This window comes from Chiloscyllium plagiosum, unplaced genomic scaffold (assembly GCF_037043375.1).
Source record: "Chiloscyllium plagiosum isolate Xiang-an unplaced genomic scaffold, Cpla_swu_hap1 HiC_scaffold_3, whole genome shotgun sequence".
NCBI classification, from domain to species: domain Eukaryota; kingdom Metazoa; phylum Chordata; class Chondrichthyes; order Orectolobiformes; family Hemiscylliidae; genus Chiloscyllium; species Chiloscyllium plagiosum.
Genome location: NW_028270141.1, coordinates 146,192,162 through 146,209,980, shown reverse-complemented (window position 1 = coordinate 146,209,980; position 17,819 = coordinate 146,192,162). Strand labels below are relative to the sequence as shown.

Here is a 17,819-nt window from a genome sequence, read left to right as displayed (position 1 = left end):
CAGGTCAGATGGAGTGGCCATGCTAAATTGCCCATAGTGTTAGGTGAAGGGGTAAATGTAGGGGTATGGGTGGGTTGCGCTTCGGCGGGTCAGTGTGGACTTGTTGGGCCGAAGGGTCTGTTTCCATATTGTAAGTAATCTAATCTTTCCTGGTCTTCTTCTCATTCAGATTTTGAGTTAATCAACTTCCAATACATTATCGAGAGCAGTGCTGCAGTGGTGTGAGACCTTTTGAAATAAGGTTGTAGTTTCTGGTTGAGGTAACTGGATGTAAACATGTCCGTGAGTGTTGGACAGAAACCTCTGGGGGCTGAGGAGCAGACCTGGGAAAAAAAAGTCATCCCTCAGCCAAGACCGCAAAATAAAGTCACTGATCTGCCCGCCCAAGATATTTCAGTGGCTGTTCACCGTGTGCTGTGTTGTAAATGCTTCAGTTAAGAGCTTTACTGCACGTCAGACATCCTGCAGTGCTTTCCCAAACTCTCACAGCTATACTTGGGATGTGAAAATCATCCTCTGTCTTGCTTAGTGTACCGTGCACCGGGATATGTACATGGAAAGGAAGTGGTTTTGACAGCCAGGGTTCCTTTTGTAAAGAGAGCCTGAGCTCTGTCTTTGGATCCGGCCTTTCTGCAGGTCATGTGGTTGATGGGAAACGACCAATGATCGCAAAAGTGACTCTCTTCCTTCCAGTGGGCCCCTGATTGCCGAGGATAATTGCCTTGCACCTCTCACCGAACTCCCCTCTCACCCCTCTCACCAACACTCCCCCCCCCCCCCCAGGAGCCTGACCAACAGCTGAGGATTAATTGCCCAGAGTCGGCCCTTGTCAGGTTTATATCGACTGTTTATACAGTAGCCACTCTGACTGCGGGTGTGAGATTTGATGGATGCATCCATCATGTGACCTTTGACCTGCCGACAGGCCAGTTGAAGTACTGGTGTAAACATCGATCAGGCCAAACCTGGGAGGCCTGTGCTTTTCAGGCCTGTTTGTACAGATGGGGAACGGATGGCAATTTTAAAGGTGAATAAGCTTGCAGAAAAGGCACTGGGGTAACAGAGATCAGCCTGCAAACTCAGTATTCCCATTGAGCTGCACGTTGATGTGAACATAGGGTCTGGTTCAGCTTCTCATTCGAACCCTTTAGTTTGTGATCATGACTATTTTTCAGGCATAGATATATGTGTGTTTGTGTGTGCGTGCAAGTCTCTGTCGTGTACGTGTATATGTGTGCATGTGTATGCATGCACTTGTGTGTATGTGTGTGTGGGATATGTGCATTTATGTAGTGTGCTGTGTGTGTGTATGTGTGCATGTGTAGTGCACAATGTGTGTGAGTTTGTGTGTATGTATGTGTGGTGTGTCTCTGTGTGCGTGTGTGTGTTTTTGTGTGTGCATGTGTGTTTTTTGTGTGTGCATGCATGTGTGCCTTTGTGTGCACGTGTGTCCATGTATCTGTGTGTGTGTGGGTGAGGGTCTGTTAATGCATGTGGGTGCGCGTGTACGTGTGTATGTGTGTGTCTGTGCATGCAAGCATGCATGTCTATGTGTTTGCACATGTATGTCTGTGTGCACGTGTGTGTGTGTGCACACGTATGGTGTGTGTGTGCGTGTGTTTTTGTGTGTGCATATGTGCATGTCTGTGTGTTTGTGTGTTTCTGTGTGTGTGCCTGTTTGTGTGTGTCTGTGTGTTGTGTGTATGCAATATTCTAAGTCACCAACAGAATGGTTCCTGTCCTTGGATTTTTTAATAGAAGCAATTCATGAACTTGACTCCTGGTTTCGGGAATTGGCTTCACCAGGAAAGCCTAAGGAAGCTCAACTTGTTCTCGCTGGGAATGAAAGAGGAGGCTTCAGAATCTAAGTTTTCAATGCTTTGGTAGTTGATCCAGGCAAACTGGGTGCAAATAACCAGCAGATGTGAGGCTAAAATAACAGGAACTCACACGTCAGAAAAGGCAAGCAGTTTGAACTGCTCAGTGCTCAGTTACTTAAAATGCAGCTTGATGGTATTTTATTGGGGAGGAAAATTATCAGGGCGGAAAACATGGAATTGGGATTAAATGGATAGCACTGGATGGTAAAATAGTGAAATGTGCAATAATACAAGTGGTTGAAGTTACTCAATTACATAGGAGAATACTAGTTAATTTGTTTCAGAATTTTGGATAAGTATTTTCCATAAGTAGGATTTGATAATAAGCATTACAATAAGCAAGGTTTTTCTGACAGGTTTTTATTGTCAAGATGCACATAAGACTGTAAGATATAAGAGTATGATGGAGTTGGCCATTTGTCTCTTGTTTGCGTCACAGGTAGACAGGGTGGTTAAGAAGGCATTTAGCACCGCATGCCTTCATTGCTCCGACTTTTGAGCATCGGAGTTGGCCTGTCATGCTGAGGTTGTACAGGACGTTGACAAGGTCTCCTGTGGAGTACAGTGTCCAGTTCTGGTCACTTTGCTGAAGGAAGGATATTATTAAGCTGGAGAGAGTTCAGAAAAGATTTACCAGGCTGTTGCTGGGACTGAAGGGTTTGAGATATAAGTAGAGGCTGGATAGGATGGGACTTCTTTCACTGGTTGAGAAGTGACCTTATAGGTGTTTATAAAATCATGACAGGCATAGATAAGGTGAATGATAAGGGTCTTTTCCCTAAGGTATGGGATTTCAAGACTAGGGTGTATATTTTTAATGTGAGAGGGGAAAGGTTTAAAAAGGACAACTGTTTTACACAGAGAGTGGTTTGTGTGTGGAATGAACTTCCAGAAGAAGTGGTGGATGCAGGTGCAGTTTAAAAGACATTTAGATAAGTACATGAATAAGAAAGGTTTGGAGGGATATGGGCCAACCAGATGACTTCATATTGGTTTCACAAATGAGAGCACTCCATCCATCACAGAACCCAAGAAACTGGCAAGAAATCTGCTCACCTCTGTCAGGATGAAATCCAGGATGGCAGCTGTGTGAATGTTAAGCTAATGTGAGGCAACACCATTTTCAGGACTCAATATCATCTACTGGTGGGCTCTAAGATGTAGGTGTTGTGAGAATAGTTGCATTAATCCAAACCTTTCTTGAATGTTACTGTCACCCTGTCCCCGCACTCTTTCCAGTGGATTCACAACAAAGAATTTACAATTACAATTTTTTTAATAAAAAACACTTAACATATTTTAGTTTAAAAATAAATATGTGATGCTACGGAATAATTAACTACACAAAATAATATTGTTAATATTTAAACAGTATTCTTTTAACAATTATGAACAGAGAGACAGTAGCACCAATAAATATACTTTAAGTGACAAAAAAATATACTAAAAATGTGACTATAAACATTGCGCAAAGAATCACTGGTGTGAATTTTTCTTACGTCCCCTCCTTCTCTTAATTTATAACAGGCTGAATAAGCAGTTTAATCCAACCATTTTCTTAATTCCAAAGTACACAGCAGTTCATAACAGTTAGATTTTAAGTTTGTCCTTCAAGCATCAGCCTTTCAGGGAAGGGGAGGGTGTCTTGGAAAGGAGGAGCAGGTCTAGGAGCGAGTACGTTTGAGCTAGGTGTTTCTGTCTCATGTTGCAAAGCAGCACCTGGGCTAAGTGCCATACAAGGAAGGAAAAAGCAAATCAGGTCATTTGTCTGTAATGGATCCCTGCTTTGATTTTCTAATCAATTTAAACGCTACGGAAATGTTGGTGATTAGGGCTGTTTCTGGCATGCAATGTATCCTGTTTGAATTTTTTTTTATTGTTTGGCCAGGGTATTCATTTGCTACCCAGCTCATGGAGGTCAGAATTTGGCCTCCCATTTGGAGCAAGCCAACTAGGCGTGCAACCTGATGTGTGCAGGAATGTGCTTCAATTCACAAGATTGGGATCAGTGAGGGGGTGGGGGGGACAGTGGATGTGCACAGGAGGCTGTTCTGGTCAGCAGTCCCTCCAGCCGGTCACCGCTACCCATAGAATAGACCCTTGCTGTAGGTGTTGCTGCCGCCATATTGGTTTTTAGCCTTTAGCTTGGCGGAGGAGGTGGGGTGCCGAGTCAGTGCCGAGCTGGGAGCTCCGGGGGCGGGGGGAAGTGGGGTGTGAGAAGAGAGCGGGAAGGAGGTTTGGCGGGGGTTGGAGGGAGGGATGGGGAGCCGTGCCGGAGAGAGTACATGAATTGTCATGACAACGACAAAACACCAACAAATGCATTTACACTTAACACTGCTTCACAAGATTCAGTTCCGTTGTGTTGAAGAATTTAACAGAAATTTACACATTATATTTTCACTGACTGACCCACTCCCCCTCCCAACATAAACAAGACCCATCGGGATACGGATTTAGGATCAGTAGAGCTCGGGTGATTATCTCCATTATCTTCTCACACATGACTGCTACTGCTTGACTTGGGACCTTGGCTTTCTGTCCCAAATTGCTTTAGGGATGAGTTCGGTCTGCACCCACTGCTCAAGGCCCTTTCTTATATACGGGATGAACACTTAATGAAGGGTGCATCCACGGTGCACAGTCTCATTGCCCACTCTCTCTCCTAATTAAATGGGGTCCATGCCCCCCCTCTGTTCCCGCATGTTTGTTAATGTATGGGGGTGGGGGAGGGGGGGCATATTGCTGGATTGTGGTGAACACTCTGACAGGACAGGACTCGTCCAGTGCAGAAGCCAAAGTGAGTTCAACAGTGGCTGGCCCTGTTTTGGTTATTTCCTTGCTTCAGTCACAGCCAGCCTTTGGTTCTACAAGGCTGGACTGCACCCGATTTTAGCCGGGTAACCCCCGTTTGACCTCCGACATCGTCCTCCCCCCCCCTTCCCCCCCCACCGCAACCCCCTCACCCTCAGCAACATTCTACATCTGCAATCATTCAAGGGAGCAGATCAGAGATGTCAATGCGACACCCCAACCCCCCCGTTCCCCACAGAATTGTACGAAATCTATAGGAGAGACTAGTATGTCACAGCTGTACGACAGGGAAATTCAACTACTCGCTGTTCATTGTGTGATGGGGGGGCGGGGGAGGTCTTCTTTTTACAATTGAAATGGGAAAGGTTGCGGGGAGTTTATAATCTCGAAGACAAAACAAAACTGCCAATTGGCTTAAAGTCACCAGCTGCTGCCCCACCCCCCCCCCCGCCACAATAAACACACACACACACACACACACACACACGGCCTGTCTAAAGGTACGGTCAGGCGAGCAGCAGAAAAAAACATTTCCAGCCTGCAATTAAAAAACATTTCCTCTGCAGAACCCTCCCAGCCCTTTGGTTTCGTTGTTTTGTCAGGTTATACACCTCCGCAGTCCTTTCTCGTCTCCCCCATCTGTTGCTTGGTCGCGGCCCGGATATCCCTTTTGAATGTTCCAGTGGTCGCGACCCCAGATTTTCACCACCGTTCTTGGAGACGCTGGACCCAGGCTGCTGTTGGGTGGAGAGTTGTTGGGGTGGGGGTTGGTGCGGGTTGGGTAGGGCAGTTGGGGGTTTTGAGGGGGGCACGGTGTAGAGGATTGAAACAAACTTCTCCCCAGCAGAGAGGGTTTTGGAGAAGTGTGGCGTGTGGGGCTCCCGGTCAGGTCCTCTTTGTTGGTTTGGCTTCTAGTCCCTGCCAGATTTGGTTACAAGGGTGTTGTTAGTTCGAGCTGAGGTCTCCAATTCTCTTTTGAAAAGTAGAGTCTTGAGGCACATGTTATCATCTTCACACTCACCCCGGCCTGAAGTCCAACCCTTCCAATTAAAAGGTCTTTTTCCTTGCTCATCATTCCCTGGAAAATGGCGGGTCTTTGACTTGAAGCTCTTAAGCGTCCGTATAGTTATATAAGATATATTTAGATCTTCAGTCATTACAAGAAATCTTTCGCAAGCTTGAGTTTTTTTTCTATATGTCTTATAAAGATTGACCCAATGAATAGAACCAGAAAGTCTGGATTCATCTCTTCACCATCAGTTTTCCAAGTAATTTTAGCAGCATGTGTTTCAATAATACCAGGCCTCTTTAGAATTATATATCACCACGAGTCACAGAAGGCCTTCTTCCCAGGAATGACTCTTTTTGTTTTATTTAAATTTGTCTCCAGAAATCTTTTTTTGATTGAATTCAAAGTGCTGTGCTCGTTCTATCCTTCATGTCTCTGTCTTCTTTCTCATAAAAAAAGACACTTTTTTTAAAATAAGCAATGATTAAAAAACTGACAGAAAATATATCTTGTTTCTATGCCTCCACTCTCATCTCCTGGGCTTTTCACACCTGCAATGAGAAACAGAGAAAGAGAGAGGAGCAAAACACTGGGGTCAGTAGGTTATCGACATCAGAGGCCAAGCCAACACAAAGTTGTGTCCTTTATCTGCGTTCTGACAGACTGTCCCACTTCACTTTCTCTAGTGGTCTCAGACCTTGGTTTGTGTTTGGTTTCACTGGAACAGGTCACCTTCAACTGTTTTTGAGCCTGATGTTGACTCGAGGCAAGGCATGGAGACAGTGAGGTCTGCAGGTGCTGGAGATCAGAGTTGAGGGAGTGTTGCTGGTAAAGCACAGCAGGTCAGGCAGCATCTGAGGAGCAGGAAAATCGACGTTTCGGGCAGGAGCCCTTTCCTGGTGAAGGGTCTGGAATGTCGATTCTCCTGTTCCTCGGATGCTGCTTGACCTGCTGTGCTTTTCCAGCAACACACTCTCAACTCTAGGCATGGCATGATCCCACCTTACAGCAACTGGTTTGGATTTCAGCTGGTTGTGTGTGGAAGAAAAGGTTTGGCGATGGAGGGACTGGAAGGGGGACAAAGAGAGGCCGCAGGATGGGGAGAGACACTAGATTCCAACACGGGAAGCTCCCAGAAACAGGGAATCTGGACAGATTCCCACCCAGAGAGGGGTGAGCAGCCAAATTTAATCCCTCATCGAGCCATCCAGGAACATAGGAAGAGGAGTTCAGCACACCTTTCCTCCCGCTTAGCTCACGGTGGATTGCATTTAGAAACATAGGGCAGCACAGTGGCTAAATCGTTAGCACTGCTGCCTCACAGCACCTGGGACCCTGGTTCGATTCCAGCCTTGGGCGACTGTCTGTGTGGAGTTTGTACATTCTCCCCGTGTCTGTGTGGGTTCCCTCTGGGTGCTCCAGTTTTCTCCCACAATCCAAAGATGTGCAGGTCAGGCGAATGGGCCATGCTAAATTGCCCATGGTGTTAGGTGTGTTAGTCAGGGGTGAATATAGGTTGGGGGAATGAGTCTGGGTGGGTTACTCTTCGGAGGGTCGGTGTGGACTTGCTGGGCCAAAGGGCCTGTTTCCATACTGTAGGAAATCTTTTAAAAGATAGGAGCAGGAGTAGACAATCAGCCCTTCGAGCCAGCTCCATCATTTAGTATTGGCTGCTCATCCATCTCAGAACCTTGGTTGCTGCTTTCTTTAGCCTTCCTGTCCCTACTGGTATCAGATTAGATTACTTACAGTGTGGAAACAGGCCCTTCGGCCCAACAAGTCCACATCAACCCTCCGAAGAGCACCATTCCCCTACATTTACCCCTTCACCTAACACTACGGGCAATTTAGCATGGCCAATTCACCTAACTTGCACATTTTTGGACTGTGGGAGGAAACCAGAGCACCTGGAGGAAACCCACGCCGACACGGGGAGAATGTGCAAACGCCACACAGTCAGTCGCCTGAGGCGGGAATTGAACCTGGGTCTCTGGCGCAGTGAGGCAGCAGTGCTAATCACTATTTATCAGTTGACTAAAGTAAATAAACCTGGAATGCAACCAGTCTTGGGGAAGTGGGTTGGAAAGAGGCAGGGAAGCTGACTGATGTTGGCTTGGATGGCACTGGCAATTCTTGCAGCCTGCACAGCAAGTCCTACACAGAAGCCTATCTGGTCCCATAAATCATTAAATTAACTTTGGGATGTGATTGCGGAGTCTGTCAGTGCAGATAAAAGGTTCACCCATTGTTCATTCAGAAAAATAACTTAAATCATTAAACAAAACTTCACATCAGGACATTAAACTAGAAAGTGCTGGAGAAACTCAATGGGCTTGCTGGAGATATGACTGTGGGACACCTTCCCCAGCACGTTTAACCTCGCATTCAGATCTCCAGCATCCGCAGAACTTTTGCTTTTATTTGAGGGGATGTTGTTTTTGTGTTGCCAAATCTTTGCTTTCAGTTGCCGGGATAGAAGGTCACATATGGAGGATGCAATGATCCCGTTTGGAAATCCTGTTGAGTTGAGGAATGCCAGTTTTCCCAAGGGACCACAGCATGTGACTGTGAGACAGCTACAGGTATCATATATACAGTCATACAAGGCCTGACCAACAACAGGTTCTGCTATCCTATTGCATTGTCTGATCAGGCAAACACGACCTTTCCACAAAGGTAAAACAAAACCCGCATTTGTCAATATTATCACAATGCATTTATAGTACTTAACCATAACTTTTTTTCAAGCTGTTAACACCTGGTTAGAGTGTCGCCATGGAAATGAACAGATGACTGCCCCCTCAGGTGAGAGTGAAATTGTCCACTTTTGCATCAAAAACAAGTCAATTGAATGGTATCGTCCCAGAGGGAGACCATTGGGCCCATTGCGTGACTGCCAGCCCTCTGAAAGAGCTTTCCAGTCGGCTCCTCAATCTTTCCCGTTACCCCCATCACGTCCACTCCGACCTCAGCCTTTCTTTTCCTCCTCCCTCCCCTTTATCTAATTCCCTTGGGAAAGTTATCGTGGAATCTGCTGACACACCGCCTTTCCAGACGGCGCACTCCAGATTTACAAGACAACATTCCGGAAACCAAAAAAAAATAGCATTTATTTGATGAGGCTGGGGGTGGAGGGGTGTCATCTGCTCAGGGTCCATGCGACAATCTACAGAGTTAGCTGTTAAAATTCCGATGGTGGATAACAGGATTGTTTTCAGTGGAAGTGAACGTTTAACGTTGTCGGTGGTGAAGCCAACAGTTCAAGAACATGAACGGAAAGGGCTAATGCCCCAGGAACCATTCCCCACTCCCCCTACACCCCATACCGTGACAGCTTCTGCCCCCAGTAGGGGCAAACACGTTGCTTGTGAACAAACATAAATGAGACTTACAGCCGTGGGTCAGCACCATGTGACCTTCTCTATAGTTATCTCAGGAAGTGAGAACTGTTTTTAGCTCCCCCTCCCACTTGACTAACAATACCTGACATTGTGAGGGCCTTAGTTCCTATACAACTGGCAGGTGTAAATCAGTCCCTCAGTGTCACTGTGGTCTCATTGATATTAGCTTTGTAACCAGCCTATGTTTTAGTGTGCCATGAAGCAGCCATTTTAGTGCCCAGCGATTTTGGCACCCTTATCCTCATTGAAGCTTCCTCTAGTCAGGATGGGTTGGCGATGAATGGGTATAATTGTTTGGAAAGTTGACCTGCTACTGAGAGGTCATTGCCTATTTGACTGCAGCTGCCTACATCCCAAAAAGCACCTTCTGATGCTGCGTCTTCCTTTTAAAGCCTCCTTCCTCACTCCCTCACCTCTGCCTCCTACTTTTCCTTCTCCTAGTTCACTTTGCCGTTCCTTCCCTCCTTACTTTCCTCATCGCTCTGCCCTTCTACTGGAGCAGGGGTCACAAAACTGCTGCCGGGAGGTCGACACGTGCTCCACGAGGCAACGCTAATGATTGACAGGCATATAAAAAGTCGTTCCGGCTTCAATTCAAGCCGCTAATGAAGCCCTACCAGTTCAGTCCATGTGATTACTTGCAAACATTCTGCCCTTCCGTGTAAACTCTTGTCGCAGTGCATGGTGCAGCTATCAAAGAGCTAATAAAACAGCTTGTTCACACATTCCTGCAATTCCTGAAACTGCCTCAGTGACCAAGGAGGGGGGTCAAAGGTCCTGCACAGATTCCACTTGATAAAGTGGGACATGCCCATTATGCTGCCAAGTCAGTTAACTGTGGTGACTTGCAGAAAAGCAGGAAGAACACTGGGGATTTGAAAGGGTTCAGAAAAGATTTACAGGGATCTTGCCAGGGTTGGTGGGTTTGAACTATACGGAGAGGCTGAATAGGCTGGGGTTGTTTTCCCTGGAGCGTTGGAGGCTTAGGCATGACCTTATAGAGGTTTATAAAATCATGAAGGACATGGATAGGGTAGGGTCTTTTCCCTGGGATGGGGGAGTCCAAAACTAGAGGGCATAGGTTTAGGGTAAGAGGGGAAAGGGACCTAAGGGGCAACGTTTTCACACAGAGAGTGGTACGTGTATGGAACAAGCTGCCAGTGGAAGTGGCAGAGGCTGGTACAATTGCAACATTTAAAATGGCGTCTGGACGGGTATATGAATAGGAAGGGTTTAGAGTGATATGGGCCAAATGCTGGCAAATGAGAATAGATTGAGTTGGGATATCTGGTTGGCATGGACGAGGTGGACTGAAGGGTGTGTTTCCGTGCTGCACAGCTCTATGACTCTATGATTCTGATGAGCTCACGGGCGCATTGGCTTTCGATCGTGTGCATGTTTGAGGCGAACACCAGTTTGGGGGGGGCTGTAAGGGAGATAGTGACTACCGTCTGACGTTAATCTTAGAGGGACTCTAATTTTCACAGGGACAGGGGTTAGCGGAGTTTTCAACTTGGCACTTTCAGGCGGGCCTTCTGCACACATGCCAGCTGTGGCAGTTTGTCCTTGTGAATCATCACTCCCTGAGCTATTGATGAGTCATTCATCAGTGAGTCAGGATTCGCCTGTTCAAAATAATCCCCTTCGATCTTCAAGGCATGCAGCTCCCTGGGGATCGAGTGGAACACGTTGTGCACTTTCATCACTTCACCGGTTCCCATGTTTCAGATTTTCCTTTCATCTGTGGAGCAGATTTGTCGATCTTGGAAAAGCACATCCAATGGCTTCTCATTGAAGAGAAGAACCTTACCCCCGTGGAGGGAACGCGTGTGCCGTATCTTCACCTCACGTGGGTTTTGCTTCCAAGAAAAGGACCCTCGCATCAGCCCAGGGCTACCTGTTGCCTATCCTGACCCTGTAGCATAACCTTCTCAGATATAACAGATTGCTTCAGATCCTAATGTGTTGTTACATCTTTTCGTTTCGATCCATTGAATAGCGTCCAATTTCCAGTTGCTCCCGGGACAGTGGGTGAAGATGGCCTTGTGTCCTGGCCGTGAAGATGCAGTTCAAAAGTCAGGGCCTCTTGACTACTGCAGCCTGCAGGACCAGGCTGCAAGGGTTAGCACAAGAGCCACAAACCACCCCCACCCAGGCCTGGGCTGGGAGGAAGCCAGGAGGAGTTGGAATCTCCTCTTGGTGAGATTCAGGCCTCAGTGAGCAGCCGGCGTGATGCTCCGATCCATGGCAGCAAAGGCTGTGGGCCTTGCAGTTGGAGGCCACTTCAGCAAGTCCTCCAAACCCTGCAGCATTGGCCACTTAGAAAGAAACACCAAGCTCCTGCCCATTACACGGGAAGGAAAGAAGGGAGGATTGCTTTACAGCCTCCCAGACTCTTATCACTGAGTGGCTCACTTTCTCTGGTGTGTGTGCAGCGACTGCAGGAGATCCATGAAATGAAGGATTCTATTTACGCTTGGGGCAAGTAATCGGGAATAAGACTGTGCCTCAATATCAAGACCTTTCTTTCTTGAATTGATCATTACTTTTAGCGTCTAACTCCAAACATATCATTGTCCTTAAAATCTCTTCCCCATTATGCAAACATCACTGCAATCAAATCCAGACTTTTTGTTCCGTCTCTTACTCACACCCACACCTTCCCCTGGATATCGAACTCTGGAATGTCTGATCCCCTTCAATCCTTTTCATTGTTTAGTTAGAGGAGAGCTTGATCAGTACCTCAGTTCCACTGACCCCATCCTCAGTCTATCTTTCTGGGAAACCAAAAATGGCGTCTCTGCCCCCCTACTGTCTGATTCATTTCCTCTCTTTTAAAGCACAGTAAAGGCCCTCTGCTTCTGAATTATAATCAAAACAAGCCTTGACGGAGGGTCTCAAGGCTTCAACAAAGCTGACTGGAGGTCGCTCTGTTGCCTCTCAATGCCTGTACCCTCTAGCACACCTAACATGCCAATGGGGCAACCAGATCAAACAGGCAGGATGTTGTGTCAAAAGCCCCACTTTGGAGAGTGTCCCATGCTGTACAAATGTGGAAAGGAAAGGGAAAACAGGTGTTATTCTGGAGATCTGCAGGGGTCGGGGGTGGGGGCAGGGTGGGCAACAAAATGGCCGCCAGCTAAGCAACTTATTTCTGGTTACACATGCTTAAGGTAAAGCAATAGAAAATGCCAAGTGGTCCCACATGCTGAACTACTGTTAATGTTGTTGCCTGCAATAATGAATAAAAGAGGTGTGCATTATGAGTCAGTTGTACCACCACTTTGTTAACCTTGAATGGAATTGTGGGAGTGGTTGTAAGGTTGTGGATGAGGAAGATGGGGGGGCCTGGAGTAAGAGGGACGAGAGAACCCTAACCTCACCTCTCCAGTAACGTAAAGCTGAAGACTTTGATGTTCCATCAGATTTTAAGGTGAACTGGTGGCGACACTTGGCACTTGTGTTGGCCAGAGCCAATGGCCAATTATCCAAGATAAGCAGATGTTATGGCTTAATCTATATTATCTCGGCAGAGTCAACAGAAAACCCACTGGGCAATAGGTGCCATGTCATGTTGGAATAGATATGGGGTGAGTGATGTTGGCATACTTATGGGGTTTGTAAGTTCTTAGCGAGTTCTGAGAAGATTTGTAGCTCAGGCTGAGATTCTGGATGTAGGTTTGTTCGCTGAACTGGAAGGTTCATTTTCAGACGTTTCGTCACCCTACTAAGTAACATATTCAGTGGGCCTCCAGGCAAAGCACTGTACATGATTCCTGCTTTCTATTTATATGTTTGGGTTGGTTTGTAACTTCTACCCAACCAAAGAGTTAAGGTGATTGAGTAGCCAAAGGAAACAATGGGCAGGCTTCTGGTCATTTCAGGGAGTGTTTGGAGACGTGTCTGGGGACCTTAAAGGAAGTGAGGGAGAGGTGTTGTGAATGTGCCCAACCAAATCATCAACTACATCCCCTGCTGTCCACCTGAATCATGTTTAACATTTTCAAAGTCTTTTCTCTCCTTCTTGTTCAGCAATGATGGCTCATGTGCTGCTGGCTTTGTCAGTAATAATTTAGCCGAGGTGCTATGGCAGAGCTCGACACTCTCCCCCTACCGCTCCCCGTCGACCTGTCAGAGACATGCACTATTTGCTTACCTAGCATCAGTTATTAAACAGCCATGGTAAGAGAGAGTTAGGAGGGGAAGGTTAATGAATTTCTCTTTGAAGAACTGGGGTTTATTGGCATATGTAACCTTTCAAGATTGAGAGAGGACAATCGATGAACCTAACCATGTGGATTGTTGACTGTGGTGTAAGGTTCAAACAACAAGTTAATAATTAGCCCATGAGGAATGAGAAATGGGATTCTGGCAGAACTCTTTTCGGCTAATTTACCAGAAAAGCGAATGGAAAAAGTGGGTCACTCTACACGTTACAAAAAGAGAGTGAGGGGGAGTTTGATACAACAACAATCAAATAATGATTAACATGTTGAAGTCTAATTCCCAAACAAAAAATCTTAGGGGCAAACCAAAGTGCTTAGAGAAATAGAGGACTTAGATTTTCAGTGATGACTCATGCTGAGGCCTGGTCAATAAGACTGGTCCTGCCCAGTTTAGAGATGGTGCCTCTGGTAAATGTCCGTATTGAACTTCACTTCCAGCGTTGATCGTCAATCAACCACTAACATCTCCAGGAGTTAGAATTGTCAAGATTATCAGGAATACTCTAATTTTCACTTGCTCCTCATCATTCAGAGTGCAAGTTTAGCTGTGCCCACCAATGCTCACACGAGAGGGAACTTTGTGTCATGACCTGGGCAGTATTAAGCTGATTAAAATTCCCCTTGCTCTCTAGTAATGGTAACAAAGAGGTATGTTAGGTTTGGTTAGACTGGGTGAACGCTGAGGTCAAGGGAAACTGAAAAAAGGGGGGTCTTACATTTTGGAGAGAAAGCAGAGTCAGCATTTCGAGAACCAGGTCAACTTCTACTTTTGGTTCAGATCTCCGCGGTTGTTTGCTTTATTTACAAATTTGGGACTGGGCCCTACGGCAAACCACAGTTTCCATTTAGCCAAAGCCCTGGACACGGAGGGAATGTCCCAAGGTGCTTTGCAGTTTGGTTATCAGAGGTAAACTGAACTATGATGGTGACACAAGGGAAGAGCAGATGCAGATTTAATGTTCCTATCGGAATCAAGGGTTATGGGGAAAATGCAGGAAAGTGAATGTGAGGAATATCTGGTCATCCATTATCCTATTGGATGGTGGAGCAGGAGCGTGTTCCTTTTGCTATTACTAAAGAAGTCCATCACTTACAAAGTCAACTCCACAGGCCTTTCTGAGTAACAAGGTGGTCAGCCAAGGGGACAAAGCTGAAGATGTACCAATAACACACACACACACACCTCTTTGTATTCTGTTACTGCTGTTAAGATATTGTTTCCTGGCATCATGCCAGTTCAGGGGGCAGAAAGGGGGCAGTGTTGAGCCACGTTAAACATCACCCATGCCAAGGATTGGACACGGTATTATGTAATAGTTGCTATCCACCACAGAATATCAGGCAAATAAAGAAGAACAATAATGTTAATATATTCAAGACAGCCAGCATGCAGATAATACATTTCAGAGCAAAACAAGGCCAGAGGTACTTAGCATATGGGCTTCCGATCTCAATGAGGAATAACGGATATTTGTTTGGCAAACTCTTCCGACATCAAGGAGATCCGACCTCTCGCCCATATGATAAGTTGCTTATTACATACCCATGTCTAGAGAAGAGAGGAGGCAAAGGATGGAGGAGGCAGCCAAGAAAGGAGAGGAGGAAGCTTAAGCCACTGTCACATCTTTCCTGGGAGTTTTCTTTAAGCAGTGTATCTAGGGAAGGTCCCTGGCTTGGAGCTGAAAGAGTGAAGAGAGACCAGGTATGGGGAGTATCTAGATGCAATGAGGTCCCAACAATCTCACTGGGTTGCCATAAAATCAGGTCTTAGGAATACAATTTTTCTTCAGAAGTCCATTTGATTCACTGCGTCGCGTTTTGAGTTTTAAAAATAGAATTTGGTCAGCGACGTGGTGAAGTTTCTAAAACAATTGTCTTACCTCCCTCTCCTGGTTCCTGTTCCCCTGACCAGTGGTGACCCCTGACCTCTCCAGTGAGTGGCTCTCTTCCTCGAGTTGTGACCCCTCTCTTCTCTGACCTCTCCATGAGGCTTGTCACCCTTTATCTTTCCAGCCCTGATATTCAGGAGCAGGAGACATCCAGAGCCTTATTTAACGGTTCATGAATCCCAGTGGACCATGGGTATGTAATAAGGTGATTGCCCTGCCCACAACAGAACCGACGCCATAAAAAGAGAGCACACAGCACTGACACTGTCAAAAAGTAATAAAGTAAAAAGCATGAAGCAAGCTTTGTTTCTGACGAACCTGCAACTGTGTTCATTTAACTCAAGCCTCTTTGACTTGCAACGTAAATGTGTGAATTTACACGAACATTTACAGCTCTGTGGATCCTGAATAAACAAGTGCTTTCTCTTCTCTGAGCAAGGCTCACAGTGACTGCAAAAAGGTAACAGAAAAGATCGCTAAATCTGCAGCACGTCGGCAAAGTAACATTTAGACATGCAAATCCCACAATCAAGGTGCTCGCTTATCAGCTCAGCCGGGGTACGGGGAGGAGGAGATAGATGGAGAGAACGCATCTTTCCTCGTTGGAAATGCACAACTTCTAACAACTACAGGCTGCACCAGGGAGATACATTTAAAGAGAAGGTGCTCATTAAAGCCAAATCACTGCCCCCTCCAACTCGTTTTGTCACACGCTGTCTTGAAAATCTTCTCTTTAGCTCTCACATTTTGGGCCCTCTCTCTTTCTCCATCTGTCTCACTCGGCCTTCGTCTGATTGGGAGTGTGGGACAATCCCCAAATTCTCAATACACTTTTGATCTACAAACTCACTCTCGCCAGAGACACACACACACACACTAATGATAATCACTGTTCAATTGGATCTTATGTTCTTGTTTTGGGGAGAGAAAACAGTTTGGCTCAGTGGTTAACACTGCCGCCTCACAGCGCTCGGGACCTGGGTTCAATTTGGGTGACTGTCTGTGTGGAGTTTGCACATTCTCCCCGTGTCTGCGTGGGTTTGCTCCAGTTTCCTCCCACAATCCAAAGATGTGCAGGTTAGGTTGACTGGCTAAATCACCTGTAATGTGCAGTATTGGTGGATTAGCCATGGGAAAATGCTGGGTATGGGGTGGGTCTGTGTGGGAGGGTTGGTATGGACTCGATGGGCTGAATGGCCTGTTTCCACACTCAAGGATTTCTAATGACATCTATGAACTTCAGAGGGATTCAAATTCATTTGCTTTGCTGGCGCTAACACCCCAAGACCATTGTAAGAGCTTTAACCATTTCATGCCTGAAAAGTTCCTATGATTAAGCTGGGAACAGAATAACTTCTGAGTCACTGAATAATCTTACAAGTCAGAAAAGCCACACAGTTGCCAGCATCTCCTGGTAATCTGCCATATTTACTGCATTAATATGGTTAGAGGAGCCAATCAAGAGAAATAACCATTGACTTTGATGAATGACAGACCAGGTATGTGTAATGGAGACCTGGGGATGACTGGTTGTTCTTGAATTCTATTTGGGAGTGTTTTGCAGCAGGTTTACCAGAGCTGAAGGAGTTCATTCAGATGGAGAGAAGGTGGTGTTATCCCTCTGAGGTCAGAGAGTGTTAATTGGAGACCTAATACAGGGTATTCAAAATGCTGAGGGTTTTGTTCGAACAAATGGGCAGAAACTTTAGGAAACTGGACAGTAAACAGAGGCCAAGAGTTTAAAATAATTGACCAAAAAGGAAAAGAGGAAAGCAGGATACATTTTCTTCATAAAAGCTTGTTCCACCTGCAATACACCACTTGAAAAGCTGATGGAATCTGTTCCCAAATTAGCTTTCTAAGCACAATTGGACATGAAGAGGACTAATTCACAGAGTGATGGGACAAAGCTTTGGGCACTGGGAGGATAGGTTAGTCAAAGCACCAGCTAAATCCCAACTGATTGGTGAATATTGTTTAGGGAAGGTCATTACCAGGTCTGACCTATGTGTGACTCTAACCCCACGTCTCTTAACTGTGCTCGAAGCCAAGCAAACCATAAGTGATTCGTTTTCCCATGGCACAAAGAAAGGGCAATAAATGTCAGACTTTCTAATCCTGAAAATAGTTTTTAGATTAGATTAGATTAGATTAGAGTTCTTTACCTTTAACAGCATCACTTTTTGATGCAATATCAGAAATATTCCAATTATGATTTTCATCAGGCTAGCACCTTCATAAAAATCCGAGGAATGATGGTGAGTTGAGAGACAAATGGAATGGGTAAGGAAGTGGGGGGGCGAGCAGTGAGAAGCTTGGTTGAGGGGGCTGTGTGAGGAAGGGGAACGAGGATCGCTCATCTGCCAGCTACCCCTTTCAGGTCAGCTGCCTGGCCCCCATTGGCTGGCCACGGGCAAACAAGCTGCTAATGGAGGAAAGTGTGGCATGGCAGCGATCGTTTTCATTCTGGTGAAAGGCCAGAGAAAGGTGACGAGGCAACAAAGTCATGAGCCTTTGTAAGACGCAAAAGGTCCTCCACTTTAAAGAGGTCCCTCCATGCACCACCATTCGGCCCATCTATGGAAACTGTGCCCTTGAGC

The 17,819-nt window shown here is 46.1% G+C and overlaps 1 protein-coding gene across 2 annotated transcripts in view; it reads right to left on the bottom strand.

Moving 5' to 3' along the window:
• Window positions 1–3,137: 3,137 nt before the first annotated feature.
• Window positions 3,138–17,819, bottom strand: part of vegfab (vascular endothelial growth factor Ab) — a 43,795-nt gene continuing 29,113 nt past the window's right edge. For both annotated transcript variants that reach the window (XM_043687261.2, XM_043687264.2), the window contains 2 exons: window positions 15,538–15,669; window positions 3,138–6,254 (listed from right to left, as the gene is read on the bottom strand). In XM_043687261.2, the coding sequence (XP_043543196.1) occupies window positions 6,233–6,254; window positions 15,538–15,669 (154 nt within the window). In that variant the 3' untranslated portion in view covers window positions 3,138–6,232. The remainder of the gene's footprint in view (window positions 6,255–15,537; window positions 15,670–17,819) is intronic.